Source organism: Sus scrofa, chromosome 2, assembly GCF_054392235.1.
Source record: "Sus scrofa isolate SSC_HxYL_T2T_F1_AM1 chromosome 2, Sscrofa_HxYL_maternal_Yorkshire_Landrace_v2.0, whole genome shotgun sequence".
Lineage (NCBI taxonomy): Eukaryota > Metazoa > Chordata > Mammalia > Artiodactyla > Suidae > Sus > Sus scrofa.
The window spans coordinates 7,919,079-7,946,552 of record NC_139384.1 but is presented as its reverse complement, the minus strand read 5'-3'; the positions used below and the strand labels follow the sequence as shown (position 1 = coordinate 7,946,552).

The 27,474-nt window shown below is 49.6% G+C and overlaps 1 protein-coding gene and 1 long non-coding RNA gene across 2 annotated transcripts; one reads left to right on the top strand and one right to left on the bottom strand.

Annotated features, from left to right (window-relative positions):
- Nucleotides 1-10,116: 10,116 nt before the first annotated feature.
- LOC146405058 (uncharacterized) lies at nt 10,117-11,833 on the bottom strand. The gene is made up of 3 exons (XR_014836874.1): nt 11,664-11,833; nt 10,604-10,709; nt 10,117-10,430 (listed from the first exon to the last, which is right to left on the bottom strand). It is a non-coding gene; the product is annotated as an uncharacterized LOC146405058 (long non-coding RNA).
- A 512-nt stretch (nt 11,834-12,345) lies between these two features.
- STIP1 (stress induced phosphoprotein 1) lies at nt 12,346-25,698 on the top strand. The gene is made up of 14 exons (XM_003353794.5): nt 12,346-12,407; nt 15,342-15,551; nt 16,498-16,639; nt 16,793-16,934; nt 17,418-17,586; nt 18,930-19,056; nt 19,144-19,246; nt 19,500-19,620; nt 21,489-21,585; nt 21,721-21,845; nt 24,043-24,079; nt 24,291-24,394; nt 24,591-24,763; nt 25,206-25,698. The coding sequence occupies exons 1-14, from the start codon at nt 12,399-12,401 to the stop codon at nt 25,276-25,278; spliced, it is 1,632 nt and encodes a 543-aa protein (XP_003353842.1). The 5' UTR covers nt 12,346-12,398; the 3' UTR covers nt 25,279-25,698.
- The last annotated feature ends 1,776 nt before the right edge of the window (nt 25,699-27,474 follow it).

Here is a 27,474-nt window from a genome sequence, read left to right as displayed (position 1 = left end):
TAATGCCATCTATGCCCTTAACTCCCTTTTGCCCGTAAGGCAGCATATTTACAGGCTCCGGGGATTAGGATGCAGACATCTTTGGGGGTCGTTATTCTACTTACTACACCCTTCCTGGCAAAGTCTAGGGAGGAGGACAAGGAGAAGCAGGGAACCCGGCAGTAGAAACTCTCAGTGCCTATCAGGAGGCTGCCTTCTGTATGGTCTGAAATTCGTCTCCCAAGGCTAGGCCATTGAATCACCCTGGACATCCTGGGCATCTGAGTTGGTTTGTCTGTTTTTCTTTCTTTTTTTTTTTTTTTTTTTTTTTTTTTGGCCACACCTGCAGCATGCAGAAGTTTCCAGGCCAGGGGCTAAACCCACACCACAGCTGTAACCAGAGCCACAGCAGTGCCAACACCGGATGCTTTTTTTTTTTTTTTGCTTTTTAGGGCCACATCCACGGCACATGGACATTCCCAGGCTAGGGGGCTAATCAGAGCTGCAGCTGCCAGCCTGCTATGCCACAGCCATGCCAGATCCAAACCACATCTGCAACCGACACCACAGCTCATGGCAATGCCAGATCCTTAACCCACTGAGCAAGGCCAGAGATCGAACCCACGTCCTCATGGATATTAGATTTGTTTCCACTGAGCCACTATGGGAACTCCCGTTTCTTTTTGCCAGGATTTAGCTCTGTTCTCACACAGCAGTCAGGATGGAGAAGGCCCCAGCCATAGCCCACCAAGTTCTGGTCTAAAGAGAGACTGGGCCCCACACTCAGATGGGTCTAGGCAGGGAGGTATGGTTCTGACTTGGCAAGGCAGGACCTCTTCACAGAGTTTCAGCCCTGAACCTTTTATTTACTTATATATTTTTGGCCTCACCTGAGGCTTGTGGAAGTTCCCAGGCCAGGGATCGAACCCACACCATAGAAGCAATCCAAGGCATAGAAATGACAACACCAGATCCTTAACCTGCTGCACCACAAGGGGAACTCTCTCAGCTGGACCTTTTAGAAAAAGTAAAATTTTGCCTGGTACCAAAAATGTGTGTGTCAGGAGCATTCCAGGCCAAGGGACCCACAGAAGCCAAATGGTGGAAAAGTCTATGGAATGCTGAACTTTAGGTGGGGCCATAATAGCCGGTGTTATCTGTTGAGGATTTTTAATGCTGGAGAGGGGCTTTCATACAGAGAAAAGCTAGCTGCTACTGCCTGTGTTTAAATTAACACTGTATTTATTAAAATTATAAATTTAAAAACTAGTTTTTCTTAAACATCCAAATGCAACTTGCAAATCTAGTTTTCTATTTATAAATCTGATTTTTGTATAAACATAAGAACAACTACCTTCATTTAGTCTTTGGTGAATATTTAATTAACTCACAGGTTCAACAGATTAAATTCTAAAAATGAACGCCAGTTACAAACTTAGGTAATTAAATTCTTTAATAGATTTTAAACTGCATTCTACAGAGTTGAAATAACTTGTCCTGGGAGTTCCCGTCGTGGCTCATGGGTAGCAAACCCGACTAGTACCTGTGAGCACACACATTCGATCAGTGGGTCAAAGATCCGGTATTGTCATGAGCGGCAGTGTAGACCAGCAGCTACAGCACCAATTCAGCCCCTAGCCTGGGAACTTCCATGTGCCTCAGGTGTGGCCCTAAAAAGACAAAAAAAAAAAGGAAATAACTAGTCCTCTCAAACGCCTCACACTCTCAGCAGAAGACTTACACATTTAACAGGCATATTTTTTTTGTTGTTCATTTTTCTTTACAAACAGGGAGGGAACAGGGGGTGAAGACCCCTTCATTTCCCACCTTATCCAGCCCCTCCCAAGCCAAGCATATTTTTTTAATAATCATTACTAATTCCCATACACAAGTAGATTAAACTTATAAATATAGTAAATAAGTTCTCCTAAATACTCAAATGCTGCTTATGAACTTAGGTCTTTTTATACTGTCCCAGTTATTTACTGCTGCCTAATAAACCACCGAAAATGTACTAGCCTAAAATAACAACCAGGCCTCTGAATCAGCAGTTTGGGCTGGGATGAGCTGGAAGATTCATCTGCTGGTCTTGTCTGGGTCACTCCTGTGGCCAGTCATCTGACCACCCGACTGGGGCTGAGGGCCCTGGACCACCTCACTCATGTGACGGGCAGTTGGTGCTGGCTGTCAGCGAGACCCTTTGGTTCTGCTTCGCGTGGCCTCCACTACGCCAGACTGGACATCTTTGTAACCTGCGGACCTCAAGGCCCCAGTCCAAGAGGGTGACAGCAGAGGCTGCAAAGTGCCTCTTGAGGCCTAACTTGGAAGTCACTCTGCATCACAGGTTCTGTTGCACAGTTCACACAGTCACAGGATTCAGTGCGTGTCACAAGCCAGCCCAGAATGCAGGAATTGAAAAAGAGATTCCATTTCTCTTTTGGGAGGAGCTGCCAAATCCCAACGCAAAGGGCAGGCCTACAGAAATCAGAGGCGTTATTAAAGCCGTCACTGCAGGCTGTCTCCCCCCTCTCTCATTAAAATCACAAATCAACTTAAAACACTTGGGGAGTTCCTGTGCGGAACTGAATCTGACTAGGAACCATGAGGTTTCGAGTTCAATCCTTGGCCTTGCTCAGTGGGTTAAGAATAGCGTTGCTATTGAGCTGTGAAGTAGGTTGCAAACACAGCTCGGATCTGATGTAGCTGTGGCATCAGCTGGCAGATGTAGCTCCAATTTGACCCCTAGCCTGGGAACCTCCATATGCTGCAGGTTGACCCTAAAAAGCAAAAAACAAACAAAAAAAAAAAACATCGGATTTTAGAACATGATTACAAAACTTCTTCCTAAGCTGGTACCAAGATTCTGGGTTTGCTTTGCTGGCTTCCGCACTTTTCAGGGTTACAAAACTACCCAGAGGAGTAGATTCACCATCTCAGCAGGGCTGAAGTGCAGCGAGCTGTGAGATCACAATACAGTGAGGGTTTCCTGCTTCTGGTCTGAATTTTAAGAACAGAGCAGAAATCAGGAGAACTACCAGATCTAAAGGAACCCCAGAGGGCCCTCCTCTCTGCAGGGGCTTGACTTTAAAGCCCAATGCATTATTGTTTCCTGAGTCTTTCATGTTTCAGCAATACCCCATTTTACCCTGCCATCTTTCTTCTTTCCATCCTTTCTTGTCTTTTTAGGGCCACGCGTGCAGATATGTAAGTTCCCAGGTTGAATCAGAGCCACAGCTGCCGGCCTACACCACAGCCCAGCAACTTGGGATCTGAGCCGAATCTGCAATTTATACCACAGCTCACAGTAGCAGTGGATCCTTAACCCAGTGAGCAAGGCCAGGGATCAAACCCTCGTCCTCACGGATATTAGTTGGGCTCGTTACCACTGAGCCACAACAGGAACTCCCTTGCCATCTTTACTGCCCCGTCCGGGCAGACGATCCTCTGCACCTCCCAGGCCCCTAATGTGGGATCACAGTTTTGCACCCCCCTCCCTCCAGGTTGTGATGCCTTTTTCATTTTTTACTTTATCACCTGTCTGTGTTTCACTTTACTGTCTGTTTCAATGGCCAATATTGTGTAGGTATTATATTGAGGGGTGTGAAGGGGAAGGATGGATTGCAAGGTAGTAAACGTCCAGAATGTTTATGTGGCCATAAATCAGGCCTGGCTAGCAGAGGCCCCGCCATCTGCTTCCTCTCGGGGTGGGTGTGAGTATCTGGCCAATGGTCTGGAGAGGCTCACACTGCCTTCCTCAGGGGAAGGAGCTGACTTCAGAGAAGGCCTGGGAAGGAGGCAGATGCTCTGGGTTAGGATACAAAACCCTCAGACAGTGGTGTCCATTGTAATATATTTTAACAACATAATAAAACGTGAGATGTTCCCAGGTGGTACAGTGGGTTAAGGATCGGCATTGTCACTGCTGTGGTGCAGGTTTGATCCCTGGCCCAGAACTTTTGCACGCTGCGGGCAAGAACCCCCCACCAAAGAAAGAAAGGAAAACCATGGAAGGCCCTGTTATGGGCTGAACTATTTTCCTCTCAAATTGGTATGTTGAATTCCCAACTCTCAACACCTCAGAAGGGGGCATCATTTGGAGACAGTCCTTAAAGGGGTGATTAAGTTAAACAAGGCCCTTACGGTGGTCCCTGATAGAGCCTGCCTGGTCTCGTTCAAAGAAGAGGAAAGCTGGACACACATAACCAGGGATGGGTGTCTGCACAGAGAAAAGACCACATGGGGACCCAGGGAGAAGGTAGCTGCCCGGAAGCCAAGGGGGGAGGCCTCAGAAGAAACCAGATCTGCCAGCGCCTTGATCTCGGACTTCCAGAACTGTGAGAAAACGAATTTCTCTGGTTTAAGCCACCAAATCTGTGGTATTTAGTTATGGCAGCCCTGGCAAACTAACACAGTACCCCTCCCTAGGGAGGGCCACAAAGGCCAGACTGGCTGCAGCAGCGGAGGTGGAGAAAAGGGGGGAGAAGCAGAGAGGGAAACAGGACCTACTGGGATTTGGATTCCATAGGGAGGGAACTCTGGGGGTGCTGATCAAGTCTGTGGATGAGCTGACTTGTAAAGAGCAGCCTTTGGCACCTAAGTAGAGCATTACAGACAACGGCTCTTGGACAAGCGGTCAGGGCAGCACTGGGGAGGAGTTTATCACCGTGAACAGGCAAGAGGAAAGCACAGAAAAACCCTTGGGGGTGACCGGTCTGGTTATCTACTGCTGTGTAACAAACTAGTATCCTAAGCTACTTTGTTTTAATGGCTGAAAACTTTCAGCATCTCATGATTTTGTGGGTCAGGAATTTGGTCAGAGCTCAGCTGGGTGTTTCTTTTGCTCCATGTGGCCTCCACTAGGTCACACAGTGACCTTCAATGGGAGACTAAGCTGGGCTTGAGGGTCCAGGACGGCTTTCCTTCTGAGCTGAGATGTGGGAACAACCAGGGCTCTCCAGGTGGCCAGCTTGGGCTTCCTTGCAATATTGTGGCCTCGGGCAGACTTCTCACATGGCAGCACAGAATTCTAAAAGCGAGTGTCCCAAAAGAGTGGAAGCTCCAGTTTTATAAGCTTGGAAACTGGCAAAGTGCCACCTCCAAGGTTTTTTTGTTTTTTGTTTTTTTGTTTTTTTGTTTTTTTGCTTTGCTTTTTAGGGCCGTACACAGCATATGGAGGTTCCCAGGCTAGGGGTCAAATCAGAGCTATAGCTGCTGGCCTACACCACAGCAACACAGGATCCGAGCCACGTCTGCAACCTACACCACAGCTCATGGCAACGCCAGATCCTTAACCACTGAGTGAGGCCAGGGATCAAACCTGCAACCTCATGGTTCCTAGTCGGATTCGTTTCCACCGCACCACAAAAGGAACTCCCCTCCTCTGTATTCTATTGCTCAAAGTAGTCCCAGAGCCCATCAAATTGCGGGGGGGGGACATATCCCCATTACCTTCCAATAGGAGGGGTGTCCCACAGTGCACGTTGACAGCCCTTCTTGGTATTAGGTGCATATTATGTATAGTGGTCATCTTTTTCCTTTTTTGGCTGCACCTGAGGCATATGAGGTCACCAGGCCAGGGATCGAAACTGAACCGCATCTTTGACCTAAACCACAGCTGCAGCAACGCCGGATCCCTACCCCACTGCGCCAGGCCGTGGATGGAACCAGCAACGCCCCAGAGACGGTGGGATTATTAACCCATGCACCACAGTGGGAACTCCTGTGGTGCCGTCAATTTAAATCATCTTGTTATATAACAGGTTTCATTCTCAAGTCTCAACCAAGCTCAGGTGTGCAAGAAACACATTCTACATTTCCTCAGACCAGGATTTCTGAGCCTCAGTTCTGTTTACATTTGCCCCAAGTAATCGTCGGGAGCTGTGCTGTGTATTGTAGGATGTTCAGAGCGGCATCAGTGGCCTCTGTAGCACAGCTACCCCTGAGTTGTGACAACCAAAAATGTCTCCAGACATTGCCAAATGTCCTCTGGGGACAAAAACCACCTGGTTGAGAACCACTGATTTGGTATCATCTCATTCTGACTCCAAGCCCCCATCCTACCCAGCTGTCAAGTTGTATCTCAGGTACAACCAGAAGCCCTTCTCTGTCAGGTGGTCCTGAACTGGCATGGCGTGGGGTGCCCTAAATCTCGGGAGGAGGGTTAATCTGTCCTGGTGGCATCGGTGTCCTCACTGGACTCACCCAGACACAGCAGCTCTTTCATCTCCCACCCCCGCACCTCTCATGGGATATGTCCTGGCATACCAGCTAGGGTCCCCTCTGACCCTCAGGGAGCCAACATTCCTGTCCCCTTCCCAAAGCCAGGAGATGGCGGGGGAACTGCAGAGGGGTCCATGTCCAGCTGACAGAATTTGCTGGTGAACTGAACGTGGTTATGAAAGAGAGTCAAGGATGCCTCCAAAGTGTTCAGCCTGAACCAACCCAAGAATAAGGAGGCCACTGATGAGAGGGAAGTCAGGGGAGAAACAGCTTCAGGAGAGACTACTGGGAGCTTGAACATGTCAGGAAGTTCATCTGCCATCCAGGTGGAGACGTCAAGGAGGCAGCTGGGTAGACAAGTTTGGAACTCAGGAGCGAGCTCCGACCTGAAGCTAGAAATGCGGGAGTCCTCCGCTGTGGGGTTTATAGCCCCAAGACTGGCTGAGATCACCCCGGGAGGGCGTGTGGATGGTGAGGCCCTGGAGTGGGCTCTGGGGCTCTCTGACGAATAATTATCAGATAATAATTACCATCATTCTGGGGAACTTCCATATGCCCTGGGTTTGGCCCTAAAAAAGATTAAGAAAAAGAAAGAAAAAAAAAAAGACCACCATTTTATTCCTTGAAGTATCTGGCAGTTTCCGGCTCTTGGTGAGCTCACTGAATTGAGCACAACTCCACGGCACTTTATTCTCCCCCAGGCTTTTCCCACTAGTCAAGACTTGGATTCCATGTGACTGGGTAACTGAAAGTCGGGCAATGAAGACACTCTTGAGGAGTTTCTCAGAACCCAGAGTGGAGCTTCACTCTCCCTTGCAGAAGGAAACTCGAGTTGCCTTAAATTCCCACTCCAATAGTGGAAGTTCTTATGAAAACAAAATTCCACGTTGTACACACCCCAGAATTCTGTACCACACCCCTTCCCCAACCCCCACTCCTCCCTCCTGTGCTGAGTTTCATGAGCTCCAGCTGTTTCTTTTTTCCTGCTGTTGGGAGAACTTTAAAACTGGGGATTTGCTCTGCAGAGAATGTGGCTGCACTGGGTGACCCCTTCAGGTCAACTATTTGCTGCTGGATCTCTGGCTGCAGAGTTGACTCCAAACGCAGCGCTTGCCATTTTGCTCCCACCTTGAGAGCAGCAGCACGGAAATAGCAGCATGAGTCACTCTGGAAGCGACACACATCGCATGGGCCTGGACGCCCGCTGGGGAGCAGCTTCTGCTTGAGTTCCAGGGATCTGGGGAGGGGACACCGGCCAGCTGGCCTACATCACTGCCTCCCTCAGGAGGGCTCCAAGTACCAGTGGGGATTTGGAGAAGCCTGAGTTGATGAAAATGCTAAGAGCTAACATTTCTGAATGTTCAGAAGAGGCTTTACCATGACACCAAATAAGCTTAAGCCTCGGGGTCCCTCATTTGCACCCTTTCTAAAGCTCCATACTTTTTTTTTTTTTAATTTCCCTGTTTCTTTTCTCAAACTTTTGTTGCAGGTCTGACAAGCCTTGAGCGTGGGCCGTTTTAACCCTCACAGTAACCTTGGGCCGTCATCGGCACTTCATCCTCTTCACTCACAGACAAGGACACTAGAGCATAAAAAATTCTTTGGGTTCCTTGGAAATTCCAAACTTGTTTCAGCCTCAGGGCCTTTGCATTTTCTGCTGCCCTGTCTGGAACGCTGTCTCTGATAGGCTTCTCATAATTCCAAGTCTAAGGGGCCTTCACTGACCACCCACCTCAGGTGCTCCTTCCCCGCCTCCCTGTTAACTCTTTTTTTGCTTTTTATGGCCACACCCGCAGCATATGGAAGGTCCCAGGCTAGGGGTCGAACTGCAGCTGCAGCTGCCAGCCTATGCCACAGCAACTCTGGATCTGAGGCGTGCCTGCGACCTATACCACAGCTCATAGCACCCTGGATCCTTAACCCACTGAGCGAGGCCAGGGATTGAACCCCCATGCTCATGGATACTAGTATGTAACCCACTGAGCCACAATGGGAACTCTTTCCTCTTAGCTCTTCATCCTGTGTTTTTTGTTTTCTTCATAGTGCTATGAATTACCTTCATTTGTGTCTTTTTTCTTGTTAGGGCCCCACCTGTGGCATATGGAAGGTCCCAGGGTAGGGGTTGAATCAGAGCTGCAGCTGAGGCCTAGGATACAGCCACAGCAATGTGAGATCCTTAACACTGAGCAAGGCCAGAGATCGAACCCAAATCCTCATGGATGCTAGTTGGGTTCTTAATCTCTTGAGCAACAAGAGGAATTCCATGTGCATTTATTTTTATTTAACAAATGCATATAGTATTTAGTCTGTTGTCAAACACTGTTCTCAGTATGTTATAAATATCAAATCATTCAATCCTCACAACTACTCTAATACTGAAGGTTTCTTGGGAATTCCTGATGTGGCTCAGTGGTAATGAACCCGACTAGTATCCACAAAGACACAGGTTGGATCCCTGGCCTCTCAGTGGGTTAAGGATCTGGCGTTGCCATGAGCTGTACTGTAAGTCAAAGATGCGGCTTGGATCTGGTGTGGCTGTGACTGTGGTGTGGGCCGGCAGTTGCAACTCCTAGCCTGGGAACTTCTATATGCCATGGGTGTGGCCGTAAAAACCAAAAAAAAAAAAGTTTCTCATGAGCATTTTAAAATGAAAGCAATTGGGAGTTCTTGGGTGGCTCAAGAGGTTAAGGACCCTGTGTTGTCACCACTGTGGCTTGGTTATAGCCGTGGCACATGGTTTGATCCCTGGCCCGGGAACTTCTGCATGGTGCCAGCTTGGCCAATAAATAAATAAATAAGTAAATAAAATGAAAGCAACGGAAGCCAAGAGAGGTTAACCTTCACAGAGGCTAAGGAAGTCATGAAGCTGAGTTTCAGTAGGATTTGTCTCTCCCTCTAGAAGACAAGGTCCACACTGCAGAAGCTGCATCTGTGGACTGCCGTGTTCACTGTTAAGCCCCTGTACCCAGAGTCATGTGCCACACACAGAACTATTAAAAAAGATGTGGGAGCAGAGACCAAGTCACACAGAGGGAGGGATGGGAAAGAAGCCCAAAGAGGCTGGGGAGGTGGGGGCAGGGGGTGGGGGGCAGTGACGGAAGGCCTCAAAAGGAAAGGCCTCCAGAGGTGAAGGAAGAGCTGGGGTGGGGGCAGCAGGGGGCTGACAGGAGTGTGGTGGTCTGGAGACAGTGCCAAGAAGAAATGAAAAATCTTGTTGACAGTTTTGACTTAGGTGACTAAGAGGCCAAGAGCCTCGGAGTCACCCCCTTCCTTCATGCTGTGTCAACAGATCCTGGTGGCTCCTCCAAAATGCATCCAGAATCTAACCTCTCTCACTTCCTCTGCTCCCACCCTGGCCCATGGGACCACCACAGCACTCTTGGCACCTGCAACAGCCTAAGAGGCCCCCTCTGCCTTTGTCCTCTTCACCGACACAACTCAGTCAGATCACGTCACTTTTCTGCTTAAAACCTGTTGGAATGTTCAAAGTGAAGAGAGTGGCCTCCCATCCTGCAGGACCTGGTACTGCATCCTCTCAGCACCCTCTCCCAACCTTGCCAGGCTCCTACCATTCTGGCCACCCACTGGCCACTGCATTTGCTGTTCCCTCCGACTACAAGGTTCTTCCCTAGGTTTTCCATGAATCTTACGCCTTTAAGCAGTCAGATTTTTTTTTTTTTTCCCTCAAAACATTAGCTCCTCACTGGGGTTTGATCTGGTCTCTTACTGGAAATACAACAGCACCCTCCTTGCCCAATGCCCCTTTAATCCTTTCCCTACTGCAGGCACACCAGACTTCAGTTCATCTCTCACTAGAAAGAGCACTACAAAAACAGTGATTCTTGCCAGTATTCCTCACTGCATCTCCCCAGTACCCACACTTACACAGGTTCTTAACCTGTTGAGCAACAAGAGGAATTCCATGTGCATTTATTTTTATTTAACAAATGCATATAGTATTTAGTCTGTTGTCAAACATTCTTCTCAGTATGTTATAAATATCAAATCATTCAATCCTCACAACTACTCTAATACTGAAGGTTTCTTGGGAATTCCTGATGTGGCTCAGTGGTAATGAACCCGACTAGTATCCACAAAGACACAGGTTGGATCCCTGGCCTCTCAGTGGGTTAAGGATCTGGCGTTGCCATGAGCTGTACTGTAAGTCAAAGATGCAGCTTGTTTGATGGATTAATAATTGCCTTCTACGGGCTAGACACTGTACAATGCACCTGGAAAACAAAGACAAAGGAAAACAAACATAAGGCTGGTCGTGGGCCTTACAAAATGTTGTACGGGTAGCCAAGCCACTGGTTTAATGTGACTGGACACATGTGTAGCCTGTGATGTTATGAGAGTAAATGACATGTTGGGGGCAGGTCAGGAAGGAACCTTGACAGCTCACCTCAGCCTGAAAGACCAGAAAAGACGTTAACCTGGCAGGGTTGGTGGAAGTGGGGGTGCCAGCAGAGGAAACATCTTGCAGGCAGGCCTGGAGTGAAGGAACCCACCTAGTTCAAGGAAGAGACATGTCAGTGCGGTGCTGAAAGTGGAAGATGGGAAAGGAGAGGTGGGAAAAGTAGGCCTGCCCTATCAGACCGGCCAAGGCCAAGTCCCAATCTAAAATCCCCCAAGAGCTTTTGAGGGGGTGGGGGTTATCAGGCATGCAGACCTGCAGTGACCTTGGCTTCAGTGCCAAGATGGGTCAGACGGCTGGGAGGGAAGAGGAAGCTGAGGAGACAAGCTATTGGCATAGAAAGCAGTTAAAACCCTGGGAAGGAAGAGCATTAACCAGAAAGGGGTACAAAATAAATGTCACAGCAGGGTCCAAGACTCTCATCCAAGCTCCCGCCAGACCCCAGTTATGCAGCTTTGTTCCCTTAACCACACACATTGGTCCAGGGCGAAAAATAACTTTTCAAGGGGAGTTCCCATCCTGGCTCAGAGGTTAAGGAACCTGACTAGCATCCACGAGGACGCAAGTTCCATCCCTGGCCTCGTTCAGTGGGTTAAGGATCCAGTGTTGCCCTGAGCCGTGGTGTAGGTCACAAACGCGGTTCGGATCCCACCGTTGCTGTGGCTGTGGTGTAGGCCGGCAGCTACAGTTCTGATTTGACCCCCTAGCCTGGGAATCTCCATATGCTGCGGGTGCGGCGCTAAAAAGACACAAAATTAAAACAAAAAACTTCTCAAGGCCTATACCCTTTCTCTTCTCTCCAGGCACCTGCCCTGCCCCTCGCTGAGATTTCAGCATCCGGATTACCAACCCCTCTCTACCCAAGCGGCTCAGAGAGGGTGCGCGTCTCCATCCACGGCACCGCCGCGGTGAGATCGCAGGCCTGTCCTACCAAAGCGCCAGTGCCCTCGCCACCTCGCGGGATTTTGGAAAACGCAGAACACAAGGGCGGGATCCGGGAAGCCCTCCTGAGGCCCACCCAAACGGTCACAACCCCCCAGCCCCCCACCGGCTAGGACCCCCGAGCTCGATGCACCGGCGAAGGGCCAGGGCTGTCGGCCGCCTCGGAAAAACGAACGGCCTCGGCTGGACTCGCCGCCGCCCCCTCCGCCAAGAGAGGCCAGAGGCGGCCCGGAGCTCCTGCAGCCTCGCTCGCAGCAGAGGATGGCTGGGACCTCTAACTCTCAGAGACCAAGACTGCAGTGACACCCCACCAAGCTCTCTGAAGGGCAGCCATTTAAACCTATCATAGCAAGGTGTCTGCAACTCACCGCCCAATTGAAATTTTTTTTAACCTGAAGGCGGTTCTGTCAGGGAGTCCGTCAGCCCAATGGGAGACGTGGAAATTTCCAGAAAGAACAGGACCAATGGGTGCGGCTAGCGCGGCTACGACTGGCGGACCAAGCGACCAATAATAGTCGCAGAGGTCCACCCCTCCCTCCAATCGTAGAGCCAAAGATGGGTGGGGCTTGTCGGGGAGAACCCAATCCCGAGGCGCGGGGGAGGCAGGGCTGCGGGGATTACTCTCCAGGCCCAATGAGAGAGAAGCAAAGATGATGGGCTAGACTTCAAGCCAATAGTAGAAAAGCTCAGAAAGTCCCCCAGAGGAGCACGACCAGTGAGCCGGCGAGGAAGGGGCGGGATCTGGGGGTCCCGGCAGCTTCTAGTAGGTTCCAGAAGGCGGCGCGTGCGGTTGGGAACGCGGAGCAGACGGAGTCTATTCAACGGGGTTCCGGGCCGGACTATGGAGCAGGTGAAGGGGGAGGGGTGGGCTGAGGCCTGGGGCCGCTCGGGGACCGGCCGTGGCCGGGTGGAGGAGCGAGGCGGGCACCCGATCGGGGCGGCTGGGTTTGGGGCTCGGGCCGGGGCGGCCTAGTAGTCGGGGCAGCAAGAGAGTGAGAGCCGCGGCGGGTGGGGAGCAAGGCCTGGCCGTGGAGAGTGAGGCCTGGCCGCGGGGAGCGCCAGGGCTCCTCAGCTCCCGTGGTCTCCCGACTCGGCGAGGAGGGGTAGGGGAGTCATCAGTTCGGCGTAAGTCCGGCCCGCGGCAGGAAAAGGGACCGCGGCCAGGAACCGGAGGCCTCCGGTGAAGTGGGTTTAAGCTGAGCGGGGCGCTGGCGCCCGCGGCACTGGGAAGGATGGAGCTGGGCGAGGGGCCTTGCGAGAGGCAGGAAGGATGATCAGGTCATTTGGAAGGGAGACGGGAGATTGCCGACCAAGACTTGGCCCGAGTTAACTTGGAGGAATGCAGGGAGCAGGGACGAGAATACCCTGTAAGCAGCTGAGGCACTTAGGAATCAGTTGGGGAGAGTTCTACTTCTCTGCATCTGAAAAGGCCGAGATGGAAGAATGCAGAGTGAGGGTAGGATGTGCAGCAGGCCAACTAATTTGCCTTCTGCTGGAAAGGGGAGGGTGCAGCAAAAGCCCTTGGAATGAATTCCGTCTTTGCCAGTGTTTTACATGTCTGTGTGCCGCTCGTCCTCCTCCTTGTGGGTTTGGGTTTTGGTTTTGTTTGTTTGTTTGTTTGGGGTTTTTTTTGGTTATAACTGAGAATTCAAGCTTCTAAAAGGTCGGTTTCTAGTTACACAAGGAGTTAGTCTCTGTAGAAAACTTGAAATATATAGATAAGGAGCAAGAAGTAAGTTACTTGGCTCCCCTCATCCCCTCAGCATTATTGGGGGGCTGAGTTGGAAGCTGCTGGTTGCTTTCAGTGACTTAATTATACTCTCTGGGGCCCGAAGGTTGTGAAAAGCCTAAAGAGTTTTTTTTATTCAACTAGAAGCTGTTATTGAGTTGGAATGATGGATCTGGGGGCCAAAGAAAACAGCTTGGGTTTTTGATCTACAAAGCCAGACCTTTCGAGCTAGTGTAGCTGTTGCTCTTTAGCTTAACCTGGAGCCTCTTTGCTAAATTTTCAAAGACGGAAGTGGAGATTAAGAATTTAATTAACGTTTTGTGCCCTCCTGGTAATTTGTTTGGGATTAAATAGGCTGTGATGTAGACAAACGGGTCTGATGTGGAAAACACGTTACTGTGTTAAATTTAAGAAAAGGTCTCCTCTGGTGACTATCAAAATAGAGAATTTTTTTAATGACATTGCCCGTTGTAGAAGAACACACGTAGATAGCCTGGGAGTGAGTGTGTGACTCGACTCAGAGCTGCACGTTTACAATGATCGTTGTACAGATAGCGTTTTTACTCCAGATGTGTCAATAGCCTGCTCTCTTGCACCCACTTACACATAACTACTTTTTGTTTTCATTTTCGGGGATCCACGTTTTGGTTTTGGGAAATACTCGAGTTGGACAGATTTGGGTGTCTAGAATTGTATTTTTTAAGCTAAGTAGCTTCCACATAGATCTCGCAGTGATGCATTTTTCAGATTTGTCCCAGTAGTCACATATAACATGTTCAGTAAAATAATCATTCTTATCGTGTGCCCCATTTTGGTGTTCTCTGTTGATCAGCTCTTTCGAAGTGCTGGTTATGACCTACAGACTTGCTTTCCTGACCTTGCAGATGGTGCTCAGTTTGGAAAACATTGGGGGGCATAGGCAGGAAAGTCACCAGCCAAGCTCTTCTCAGCTGCTTCATGGCACTAGTTGAATTTTTTAACTTTTTGCCTTCTGGCCTGCATCCTGGGCTTGTAAGATTTTTATCCCTTGCTTGCCAAATTTTTCGGTCTCTTTCTTTTTCCCGCTAAAAAGTTTCCTAAGATCTGTCTGGTTGATGGGGTTCCAGAGTGGTGTGCCTCGGGTTTTCAGAGCCATTTCTCATAACAGTTCTTTCTAGTGTCAGTACACTGGGCAGATGATAGATAGCAGGAAAGAATGACTTAGTAACTTGAGTGACACAGCTTCATCTCACAAAGTGTGGGTGCATTCGAGGGATGGCCTGCCCCTCTGGGGGGGTTCCCTGGTCAGGAGAAGACCTTATTGTGATATGGCCAAGGTCTGCTTCACTTCAACCTTTTGGTGAAGAGCCTGCTGTTGTTGTGAACATTTGGAAGGATAGAGGATTGAACCACAAATGGTGGGGGTTTTTTTATACCTCATCCATTGTTTTGGCAATATATTTAAGCATGGCAAAAACTGATGTTTTTCCCTAGCTTTTCTTTACTCATTAAGGAATAGCTGTAATCTACTGTGTTGTGAAGTATTACCACACCTGTAAACGGAACTAGATTGTTCTCTGATCACAGGTGAGCGTCTTGATGCTCCTCAAAGCGCCATCCTGCAGGCTGATTGCTGGAGCCTTTCTCCTGGCACTCAGACTTCCTCCCGGGTTGTCTCTTCCTGTGAGGACTAACTAGCCCTGTGTCCGGGTTATCATTTGAACTCTGGGAATGTGTGGGGCAAATGAATTTATTTTTCCGCAAAAGGAGCTCACGGGTATGTCCTGAAGTAGCTTCGTCAGGTCCAAGTGAAGGCTCAGAAGAGCGGCTGGACGTCTTACCAATCAATCCACATGGGAGCCGGCCAAGAGCAGTGTCAGGCAGCTTCTTCCCGGTTATTTGATTTTTTTCCTTAGCAAAGCTGGGTCACGTAAATTAGTTAATCTGTGGTTTTTCTTTCCTGGTCCATGGAGTAACCTGTCTGTCGACAGCTGCCAAAACAAATGGGTGTCACTAAAAAGTTGGGCCTGAAGTAGCCCGTTATGGAGAGAAACTGTATTGGCTCCTCCTCCTCAGGTAAATGAGCTAAAAGAGAAGGGCAACAAGGCCCTGAGTGCCGGCAACATCGACGACGCGTTACAGTGCTACTCTGAAGCCATTAAGTTAGACCCCCAGAACCATGTGCTCTACAGCAATCGCTCCGCAGCCTATGCCAAGAAAGGAGACTATCAGAAGGCTTACGAGGATGGCTGCAAAACCGTCGACCTAAAGCCTGACTGGGGCAAGGTAAGCTGTGCGTGAGCTGGGGCTCCTCAGACACCCAGCAGACTCCTTTGGGGGCAACTTCGGGGCAGTTCTTGTGTCTTGGGTTTTTTTTTTTTTATCTCTCCTCAATGAATTTTATTTATAGTTGTACAACCGTCAGCACAGCATTTCCATCCCAAACCCCCAGTCCATCCCTCCCCTCTCCCCCATCCTGCCTCCTTTGGTAACCATAAGTTTTTCAAAGTGGGGCATTTCTTGAATACTGATTCTTCTGGTCTGCCTAGTTGCCTATCCCAAGACTTATAGTTGATTGACCCCCTCCCCCAGTCCTCCTCGCTGTTTGAGAACGTTGTTTCTCAGAGTGACGGCCTATTTCATCAAATCTGAGGTGCCATCAATTGTCAAGACATGTCTTGCTTCTTGTACTACTGAGAAAATGGTACTGGAGTTCCCGCTGTAGTGCAGTGGGTTAAGGATCTGGCATTGCTGCAGCTCACATTCAACCCCTGGCCCAGGGACTTCCATATGCCGTGGTGAGGCCAAAAGAGAAAAAAAAAAAAAAAAAGGAGTTCCCACTGTGGCACTGGGATCAGTAGCATTTCTGCAATGCTAAGATGTAGGTTCAATCCCCGGCTTGGCACAGTAGGTTAAAGGATCCAGCATTGCTGCCGCTTTGGCCCAGGAACCCGATATGCCACGGGGCAGCCAGAAAAGAAAAAAAGCTACCAAAGAAACTGACCATACCTAAAGTCATCTGACAACACTGAGGTGGGGAGGCTCTGTGCCTCAGATCTCTGGCAGGATGGGCAGATGCTGCTCTTGTGTCCTCGTCCTGTTTTTCCTCTGGCCCACACGTGAATCCCCATTTGGTTCCGTGAAGTGTAAAATAGGGTCTGTGGGGTTCGTCTTTGGAATTTACCTCTAAGTGTCCTTTATTTTGTTTTGTGTGTCTTTTTGCTGGTTTAAGGGCTATTCCCGAAAAGCAGCGGCTCTTGAGTTCTTAAACCGATTTGAAGAAGCCAAGCGAACGTATGAGGAAGGTTTAAAACATGAAGCAAACAACCCGCAGCTCAAAGAAGGTTTGCAGAATATGGAGGCCCGATTGGCAGGTGTGCACTGTGTCCTTTGTGGTTCTTTTCTTTTCCCAGGGTTATTTTTTAAATGGCGTTGATCTTGAGGCTCTTTCCCCAGGGTTGGTCTAGTAGAGTGTGGGGCGTGGTAACTGACTGGCTGGTAAGAGCGCTTTCCTTTATTTGGAACAGAGAGGAAGTTCATGAATCCTTTCAACATGCCGAATCTGTACCAGAAGTTGGAGAGCGATCCCAGGACAAAGGCTCTGCTCGCCGATCCTTCCTACCGGGAACTGATAGAGCAGCTGCGAAACAAGCCGTCGGACCTGGGCACGTAAGTCAAGGCAGCACGGTTTGTCTCTGGAAATGGACAGGCACGTTGTGCTTTTTCTTCCTGGGATTCTGTGGCGGGGAGTTCCCTCATTCAGACCGGGGGTCTCTGCCTTTGCTTTCTTCCCAAGGAACATTAGGAGTGTGTTGGGTTTTGTTTATTTGTATTTCTAGAAAGGATCAAGGAGACACAGTAATCCAGCATGTTTGTTCTAATCCTCGCCTGCCTCCTCTCTGCTGTCCTACACGCTGACCTAGCAGAACCCCGCCCTTCTGTGCACACGGGCCCCACCCTCTCTGTTGGTATATTGGAGAGGAAACCCGGGGTGAAAGGATGTCTCTCTCAGTCTTGTTCTGGTATCTGTGACTATCTGAATCCCTCTGACTCCTGAGAGCAGACAAAGCGTATCTATAATTTGTTTCCTCTGTGTATCTGCTGGTCTCAAGAAGTACACCTTTTTTTTTTTTTTTTTAAAACCAATACTAGGAAACTGCAAGATCCTCGGATCATGACTACTCTGAGCGTCCTCCTTGGAGTCGACCTGGGCAGCATGGATGAGGAGGAGGAAGTTGCAACACCTCCACCGCCACCTCCTCCCAAAAAGGAGCCCAAGCCAGAGCCCATGGAAGAAGATCTTCCAGAGAATAAGAAGCAGGTCGCTCTCCCTCTCCCTCTCTTTCTTCCCCCCTTCCCCTCTCTTTTAGATACTCTTTACCGTCATACATTCAGAAACAGCTTGCTCGGGTGGAAATGTGTGTCGGGCGAGACCATCTATAGACCTGGAATGGCTGTAATCATTTTTTGAGTGCTTAGTATGTGCCAAGCTTGTTACTGTTAATTAAAATGGTCAACGTAGGAGTTCCCATCGTGGCGCAGCGGAGGTGAATCTGACTAGGAACCATGAGGTTGTAGGTTCGATCCCTGGCCCCGATCAGTGGGTTAAGGATCTGGTGGTGGTGTGAGCTGTGGTGTAGGTCGAAGATGCGGCTCAGACCCCACATTGCTGAGGCTCTGGCGTAGGCTGGCAGCTATAGCTCTGATTAGACCCCTAGCCTGGAAATCTCCATATGCCGCAGGTACGACCTAAAAAGCCAAAAATAAATGAATAAATAGTGGTCAGTATATCAGGAAGGTCCATGTAACAAGCAATGTCATGGGAATTGTGTGTCTCAAGAAGTCTTGGGCAGTAGGAGCTACCTGTCCACAGGCCCACGGCCGCCGTGGTTCTGGTGGTATGGATGTTGGCCAGGGCCAGCCAGTTAAGTTGAGCGCAACCCCTCTCCTTGCCATGATCCAGAAGAATGTTGTTTGTCAGCCTTTAGGCCTCTGTTTCCTGGTTGGACACAGTGTATAATTGAAAGGTGTCCATTTAGCAGCATTGTCTTCCAGAGCAGAAGGCACATGTCTGAACGTTTTTATTTCCTTTATAAATGGGAACAGCAGATTGTTACCAAATTTAGTCCCTCTAAACGGATAAGTGCGTTGGTTGTTCACAGTGTCTCAAGGCTGGAAAAAGGCCCTACGTACAATGTGGGCGGTAGTGCGCTCTGCTGAAGACTCCTGCCACCAGGACAGCCCCCCTGCCCCTCTCCTCCCCCCTCTGCTGCTGTTCCCTGACAGCCGAGACCCAGAGACAGCACATGACAACCCAGACTTGCTGAGCCTCAGAACAAGACCTAGCGCAGAGCTGTACTGTCCTTTCTGAAGGGATTTCCTCTCCCCTGAAGAAGCACTCATTTCTGGCAGATGAAGAGATAGGTGGAATAGGGCAAGTCTCAGAGGAAGCAGGGGTGAAACTCTGACTTCTCTTCCTAACAGCTGGGACTTCACGGTCTGAAATCTCTCGCTGGCTGGGCGAGAGCATGCTGGGCATGGAGAACCTGCTTCGGTAGACTCGGTGCTGCCACGTGCTGTGTGGCACTGGGATGCCAGGGGCTCTCGCGCTCTGCCGTCCGGGTGAGGCGTGCTTAGTGCTCCCGTCTTGCGCCCCTCATCTAGGCCCTGAAAGAGAAGGAGCTGGGGAACGAAGCCTATAAGAAGAAGGACTTTGACACGGCCTTGAAACACTACGACCGAGCCAAGGACCTGGACCCCACCAACATGACTTACATGACCAACCAAGCAGGTGAGGCCCAGGCCGCGGGCACGGGAGTTGTTGGGTGGTCCTGGAGGAGGCGAGGACTGACTCTTCCTTGACCCTCCTGCCTGGCAGCCGTGTACTTCGAAAAGGGCGACTACGGTAAATGCCGGGAGCTCTGTGAGAAGGCCATCGAGGTGGGACGAGAGAACCGAGAGGACTACCGCCAGATTGCCAAGTACGCTGGGGCTCCCGGAGTGCCTGGAGTGGTGTGCAGGGTGCTGTGTCTGCCCGGGGAGGCGCACAAGCTGCTCTGTTAACCTTGGGCTGGAAGGAGGCTGCGGGAGCCAGGACAGGAGGTGTTGGGAGGGCGTGATGCCCGGGCAGTGTTCTGGGCCTTCTGTTCAGTTGGTTGCAGATGTTCTCCGCAGGGATGGACCTTGTCTCTTCTGCCCTTATGAGCAAATTCTTTCCCCTTTTGTTTCTGTCAGAGCTTATGCTCGAATTGGCAACTCCTACTTCAAAGAAGAAAAGTACAAGGATGCCATCCATTTCTACAATAAGTCTCTGGCAGAGCACCGAACTCCAGATGTGCTTAAGAAGTGCCAACAGGTGAGAGGATAAAGTCTTTACCATGTGAGGGCTGTCTTGCAGGGAGAGAATTATTGCATGATAATCTCATTGTGGGATATTAAACACTCGTGATTAAATTTTTCTGAGTCAATAAAAAACCTTGAATTACAAGAAATGTCAACAGGTAGGTAGGGAATAAGGGTGTTTTGTTATTTCATGTTTTATGTATCATCGTTAACGATTATTTAATAATGAACGTCAGGTTTTTTAAGTGTTGTCTTTGGTCATTTTATATGATGCTGCCCTTTTCACTTAATAAAGACGATGTATAGAGAATAACCCATTTTTTCCCACTGTCTCTTTTTCTTTTGTGTCTGCTTTGCGGCATAAGGAATTCCTAGGCCAGAGATCAGATACCGTAGTTGCGGTGTAAGAGGCAGCTGTGGCAACATCAGATCCTTACCCACTGTGCCAGGCCAGGGATCGAACTGCATCCCAGTGCTCCAGAGACACTGCTCATCTCACTGTGCCACAGCAGGACCTCCACTGCTGTCCTCCTCTGTCAGCCAACGTTTTGCTCTCAAATACTCTATTGACTGGGGTTCCCTGGTGGCCCAGTGGGTTAAGAATCCAGCATTGTCCTTGCCGTGGCACAGTTTCAATCCCTGGCTTAGGAATGGGAACTTCTGCATTCTGCAGTTACAGGCCCCAAAGTGGTGAGGATCAGTGCACTGACAGCGTTGTGGTGGTTGTTATGACCTGAGCTTTTCCTTCTTCTCTTTTTTTTTGGTCTCTTTAGGGCTGCTCTTGGAGCATATGGAAGTTGCCAGGCTAGGGGGGGTGAATTGGAGCTGCAGCTGCTGGCCTACACCACAGCTCATGGCAACGGCAGATCCTTAACCCACTGAGTGAGGCCAGGGATCAAACCCACATCCTAGTGGTTACTGGTTGGGTTTATTACTGCTGAGCCACAACAGGAACTCGACTTAAGATTTTTCAAAAAAAGAAAAATTATATATTTTTCTTACTTTGTGCAACCAAATTGTGTGTGGGGGAGTGATTTTATTCACAAAAAGATTGGTCTGAAAATTATTTGACCTATTAACACACCGTTTATACATAGGACATATCTTTGTACCAAGTGAATGTCATTTTCTTCTCTGTATACCTTGATAGATAGTGAGGAGAAAGTTTTTTAAATGGAGATACAGAAAATTTACAATATTAGTTTCAGGCAGGAGTTCCTGTTGTGGCACAGCAGAACAAATCCAGCTAGGAACCATGATGTTGCCAGTTTGATCCCTGACCTTACTCAGTGGGTTAAGGATCCCACGTTACCTTGAGCCATGGTGTAGATCGAAGACGTGGCTTGGATCTGCTGGTGGCTGTGGCTGTGGCTTGGGCTGGCAGCTGCAGCCCTGATTCGACCCCTAGCCTGGGAAACTCCATATGCCGTGGGTGTAGCCCTAAAAAGACATATGTATATATATATGTGTGTGTATGTATGTATGTATTAGATTCAGGCATACAGTTTAGTGATACAAAACTTATAGATCGTACTTCATAAAATTATAAAATATTGGCTGTATTCCTTGTACGGTGTTGTCTTTGTAGCTTATTTGCTTTATATATAGTGTTTGTAAGGAGTGTAAAATTTTTATTTTTTTTATTTTATTTTTTTCATTTTTTTTTATTACTTAAATGAATTTATCACATCTGTAGTTGTATAATGATCATAACAATCTGATTTCATAGGATTTCCATCCCACAGTGTAAAACTTTTAAACCAAAAATTCAGTCTTGCCAGTAGTACTCTGAAAGTTACAATTTTAATTAGGCTTTTTTTAGCACAATAGTTAATGTCTGTGAAAGTTTAAATGACTATTCCAAGAATTAATTTTTCTTAGGCAGAGAAAATCCTAAAGGAGCAAGAGCGACTGGCCTACATAAACCCTGACCTGGCCTTGGAGGAGAAGAACAAAGGCAATGAATGTTTTCAGAAAGGTAACTCCAGCGCGGATGATGGGCCTCTCCAATAAGCGTGGTGTGGCTGGGCTCCCTGTGCTTCGGCTGCCGGGGGCAGCCCTAGTGCGGGAGGGTGGCTTTGGCTGCTTTTAAGTTCTTCTTTTCCTTGTTCAGGGGATTATCCCCAGGCCATGAAGCATTATACAGAAGCCATCAAACGGAACCCAAAAGATGCCAAATTATACAGCAATCGAGCTGCCTGCTACACCAAACTCTTGGAGTTCCAACTGGCGCTCAAGGTGAGGCTGTGGGACATAGAGCAGCCGATCTGGTAACTTGTACATAAGGAGTGTGCTTTTTCTCTTTCCATGTTTTCGTCAACATCAGCTTGATACTCCTGCCTTGATTTTGACTCAGTGGTTGTACATGTGTGAGGCTTGTAAAAATAGCAGGGCCTGTGTCAACCCCATCCTGGCCTGTGGACTGTTCGTGGTCAGCACTGTGGGAAAGTGGGTCCTTTTCCCTCCCATTGCCCTTCCACGCGTTTTTCTTTTGTTCTGCTTTTTGAACATTTTAATTGTACATTTGAGCGTCGTTAAGTATCTTCACATTGTTGTGCAGTTGTCACCACTGTCCATCTCCAGGACTTTTTCATCTTCCTAAATGGAAGCTCCGTGCCTTCTAAACACTTAACTCCCCATCCTTCTACCTGAGCTCCTGCAACCACTGTTCTCCTTCTGAATCTGATTGCTCTGGGGACCTCTTGTAAGTGGAATCATACGATATTTGGCTTTTTTGTATGTGGCTTATGTCACTTAGTGTAATGTTTTCAAGGTTCGAGTTATAGTGTGTGTCAGCATTTCTTCTTTCCTTGTCTTGGCTTTTTAGGGCAACACCCGTAGCATATGGAAGTTCCCAGGCTAGGGGTCGAAGATCTTAGTTTTGCTATTATTAGGTGCTATTGTGGCTGGATGGAGAGTCACTTCAAGAGATATGCTCATGAATTTAGAGATCAAGTGCTAAAATACATCATTTCCTTTCACAAATGGTTCAGCAAAAATGTGCCAATGCACAACTGCCGGCCTATACCACAGCCACAGCAATGCAGGATCCAAGCTACATTTGTGACCTAGAGCACAGCTCACGGCAATGCCAAATCCTTAAGGATCGAAGCTGAGTCCTCATGGACTCTAGTCAGATTTGTTATTGCTGAGCCACGACAGGAGCTCCCCAGCATTTCTTTTTTTAAGGCTGAGCTACAGTCCACTGTGTGGACAGGCCACCTGTTTGTCAGTCTGTCTGTCCACGGACCTTGGGTTTCCACTTTTCAGCTGTTCTGAATAATGCTTCTGTGAACGTGGGTGTACAGATAGAGTTCGAGTCCCTGGTTTCCATTCTCAGATACTGTGTCCGTTGGTGGAAGTACTATCTCCGTGTCTTTTGAGGAGCTGCCCTATTTCCCACAGCAGCTTTGCCGTCCTTCCTTACTCCAGTTGATGGGTCTGCTGTCTTCCGGCGCAGCGAGTGTGGTCGGGTAGGATGGATGCTCTTCCGACACCTAGAGGAGCTACTTCTGTGGCTCTCTGTCTAGTGACAGCAGTACCTGAGCTCTCATGGTTTTGTTTGATGCTCTACTGTCTTGATGTAGAGGCACCAAAACAGTATCAGTCACCTAGAGGTGGAGCAGGACTTTCCCAGGCTGCAGATGGAGGAGGGAGTAAATGGAATCACGTCTGGCCTTGGAGCTTCTTGGGGGAAGAGTTTGACGTAGGCTTCGGTGCACGTACTACACGCATAGCATTCTTTTCCCCATAATTTTATGTTTTGAAGATACTTCAGGCAAAAATACACAGAATACTTAAGTGTTTACCACTTTCACTCACATGTGAGCATTGGCACATTTTTGCCGAACCATTTGTGAAAGGAAATGATGTATTTTATTAGCACTTGATCTCTAAATTCAAGAGTATATCTCTTGAAGTGACTCTCCATCCAGCCACAATAGCACCTACTAATAGCAAAACTAAGATTGGTAATGTCATCTATTATGTGTGTATATTCAGATTTCCCCGTTTGTCTGAAAAATAGGTTGTCAGTCTCAAGGCCTATCCATGTCACCTGGTGATCATGTCCACTTCAGTTTCTCAAACTGGTTTTCCCACCTTTTGTGTCGTCGTTTCCCCGCCCCCTCCCCCGCTCCACAACATCAGCCTTTTGAAGAGTCCGGGCGCTTCGTCCTAACACAGAACAGTCCATGGTCCACGGTCTGGACTCTCGTCCCTGGTGGCTCTGCTGACCTTGCTTTCTCTGCTGTCCTTGTGCCAGGCTCCTGTCAGTTGTCCAGATGCCGGGGTTAGGGAGCACTGGGGTCAAAAGTAGAATGTTCTGTGATGGCTGCGAGTGAACAGTCAGATTTGTAATTCCAAATAATCCACCTGCTCTAAAGTAACTTGACTGAAGGAAGAAGCCTAATTCTTTTTTGCCTTTCCTTCCTAGGACTGTGAGGAGTGCATCCAGCTAGAACCTACCTTCAGTAAGTGCCTTTCTGGGCTGCTCCTCTGTCCCTGATGTGCCAGAGAATTGAGAGGAGGAGAGAGCCTGCTCTTTGCCTGTGTCTTTGGAACCTTGCGTGTTTACAAGCTCACATTGGGCCGGGGATGCTGGTGTTGAGATAAAGGGGTGGCAGAGCAGCCTTCAGAGGTGTGTTTGGGGTGATGTCTCACCGCTCCCCTCTCTGCCTACAGTCAAGGGCTATACCCGGAAAGCAGCTGCCCTGGAAGCCATGAAAGACTACACGAAAGCCATGGACGTCTACCAGAAGGCGCTCGACCTGGATGCCAACTGTAAGGTGGGGCTGCGTCTGGCCTTCGGCGAGCTCTCCCCACCCGCCACTCCCCTTTGTGTCTTTGCGGTGTCCTTCACCCACCCCTCCTCGCCCGATTCTCTGTAGTCCGTCCCCTTCTCAGTGGCTTCTGTTGGTTACCTTGCCAGCAGTGAGCCGGGCAGTGCTAACGCCCTCCCCTTTTGGCTTTGCTGAAATGCAGGAGGCCGCCGACGGTTACCAGCGCTGCGTGATGGCCCAGTACAACCGACACGACAGCCCGGAAGATGTGAAGCGGCGGGCCATGGCCGACCCTGAGGTGCAGCAGATCATGAGTGACCCAGCCATGCGGCTCATCCTGGAACAGATGCAGAAGGACCCTCAGGCGCTCAGCGAGTAAGTCCGGTTGGGGGCGGGGTGTGCAGCCTCAGCAGGAGAAGGCGGACAAAAGCAGGGAGGGAGGCACATGTTGGCAGCAGTATGATGGGGCTGGGTGGGGACGTCTACTGTGTAATTCTTATTCAGGAGGTTGGCAGTGGTAGTGAGCTAGCGTTAGTGATGACGGCTCCAGCACTTCGTTGGGAAGGCCACTTTTGCTGGGGGAAAGGTCTCACTCAGCTGAGAGCTGTTGTCTGTGGACTCCTGCGCAGTGGGGCGGGCCAGGTTCCCAGCGCCGGCAGAGGGGGCCTGTGCGGTTCTCTGCTGGGCGGTCTTCACAGTTCCCCCTTCCCCACCTCCTGTTGGTGGCCTCGAGGGTTTGCAATGGAGCTTGCTCTGCGAGCAAGTAAATTTTTTAGGTAAAGTCTCATTTCAAATAACTTGGCCTCTTCTTTATCAGACACCTAAAGAATCCTGTAATAGCGCAGAAGATCCAGAAGCTGATGGACGTGGGTCTGATCGCAATTCGGTGATGACATGTTCGTCATCCCCCTTCCCTTCGTCCTCCTGTGGAAAGAGGAGCTGGGACGGCGGCACGCAGCACGGAGCAGAAGGGAGAGGAGGGGAAACAAGCGAACAACTGCTATATATTTATACAGACCCCTGTGGACGATGCAGAGACTTACACTCCGTTACTCGTGCAGCCGCTGCCTCTGGGCCCTCCCGGCACACGCATGGTCTCTTCTGCTGCCCTCGAGTTCCATGTCTCCTTCCCCTGCCCCCAGTCGCTGTCTCAGCTGCTCTCCCATAGTTGGTTATTTTTTATTTGGGACAGTGGGCTTGTATGGGGAGGGGAGGGTGTGCTTCCCAACCTCAGGTCCCAGCTGTTCTCACATTGTTAACTCCACGTCCTCTTCTCCAATAAAACAAGCCAGTCAGGCGTGGTTATACAAGGCTGTGTCCCTAATTTTTATGCCAAAAGATTTTGCTGTCCTGCGGGGTCACAGCCTGGGTTGGCAGAAGTGTGAGTGCAGATTGGCTCCTGAGAACCAGAGCCTGTCTGTCTGTCCTCAAGGGGTGGGGTCTGTGTGAGCTTGACCTGGTTCCACAGCCTAGTGAGGTGGCCGCTAGGTGGTGCTGTTGCTCAGTGAACCATTGGAGGGAAATCGGAGGCTCCAGCCCAGAGAGGCCCAGCTCCTGAGGTTCAGATGAACTTCCAGTTCTCCACATTCTAATCTCAAATCCACAAACCAGTTAGACCCAAAGGATGCTGGATCTCACCCGTGAAACAAAACCAATTTCCATTGCAAGAGATGCTTCAGACCTCCCTTTTGGAGAGCTGAAGTCTGTCAGCTGCTGCTTGTTAAGTTTTACTTCTTAACTCCCTGCCCTGGACTGAGCCTGAGCACTTTATCATGGTTGCAACAAACTTTCTAAAACCTTGGCCTGGGGTTTCTTCTGGGGCTGGAATAAAACTTCCTCATTTGCTCCATGAGTGCAGCTTGTTGGTTAGGAAGCAGCTGAGGCCAGCAGCTGGCTGCACTTCCTGCAGCCTTGACTTTGCATAAACTGGCCCCTTGGGAATCCCCAGCAGGCCGCCTCACTCATTTGGGTGGCATAGTTCAAAAGCCACCTCCACAGGGATTCCTCTACCTTTGTTGCTACTGTCTCTTCAGGCTCTGTTCCATCCCCAAACTGATCATCTAGAAAGTTGGATTTCTGCTTGGGGAGTTCCCATTGTGGCACAGCGAAAACGAATCTGACTAGGAACCATGAGGTTGTGGGTTTGATCCCTGGCCTTGCTCAGTGGGTTAAGGATCCGGTCTTGCCATGAGCTGTGGTGTAGGTCGCAGACTCGTCCCGGATCTGGCATTGCTGTGGCCATGGCATAGGCTGGCAGTTGTAGCTCCAATTCAACCCCTAGCCTGGGAACCTCCATGTGCTGAGGTTGAGGCCCTAAAAGGACAAAAAACAAAGAATTTCTGCTTGGGAGCTGCTGGTGAATATAAGGCCTTGCTCCCAAAGCTCAGGTACCCGTGTGGGTGATAGGCAGGAAGATGATGGGCTGCCAGGAGTCTCCAAGTCCCGTGTGTGTATGGACTTAACAGGAGTGAGCCTCGTGGGCCCTGGCCTAGGGAAGCACGAGCAGGTGGTGCCACAGTGGCGGAAACAAGTCTGGAGCCTTAAGACCTGAAGGTGCGGGGCAGGCAGGTTGGGAGACATCAGGGCTAATTTCTGTTCAGCCACTCCCGTGGGCAGCTCTCTGGCTGACAGGTTTGGAGGTAGAAGTCCCTGCTTGGGCAGAAAAGACAAAGCGGGTATTTCCCTCGGGGTTGGGGGGCTTTCACGGATCTGCTTTGTGGTGATAAAGGGCCTCCTAGGCTTGAGCTGACTTGACCTGCCAAGTTCCCAAGCAACCCGGATCCCACCCACAGCTCCCCCTCTTGGCAGCAGAGTGATGCGTACAGCCCAGAGACCCCCCCACCTCATGACAGGTTGGAGATGAGAGATGGCTTTCTCTAGGGGAACATGATTTGGTAACTTCTCTGATTTGAATTGAGCTTTCCTCCAAAGGAAGGGACTCTTGGCGTGGTCTTGGGTCCCCAAGCCCCACTTGCTTCCTGTGCTCACTGGGAGCAAAGGCAGGGCCCCAGTGGAACCCTCACCGCCACCGCCACCTCCACCTCCCTACTGGCAGTTGCTTCCTGCACCCAGCTCCAGCCCGCCCT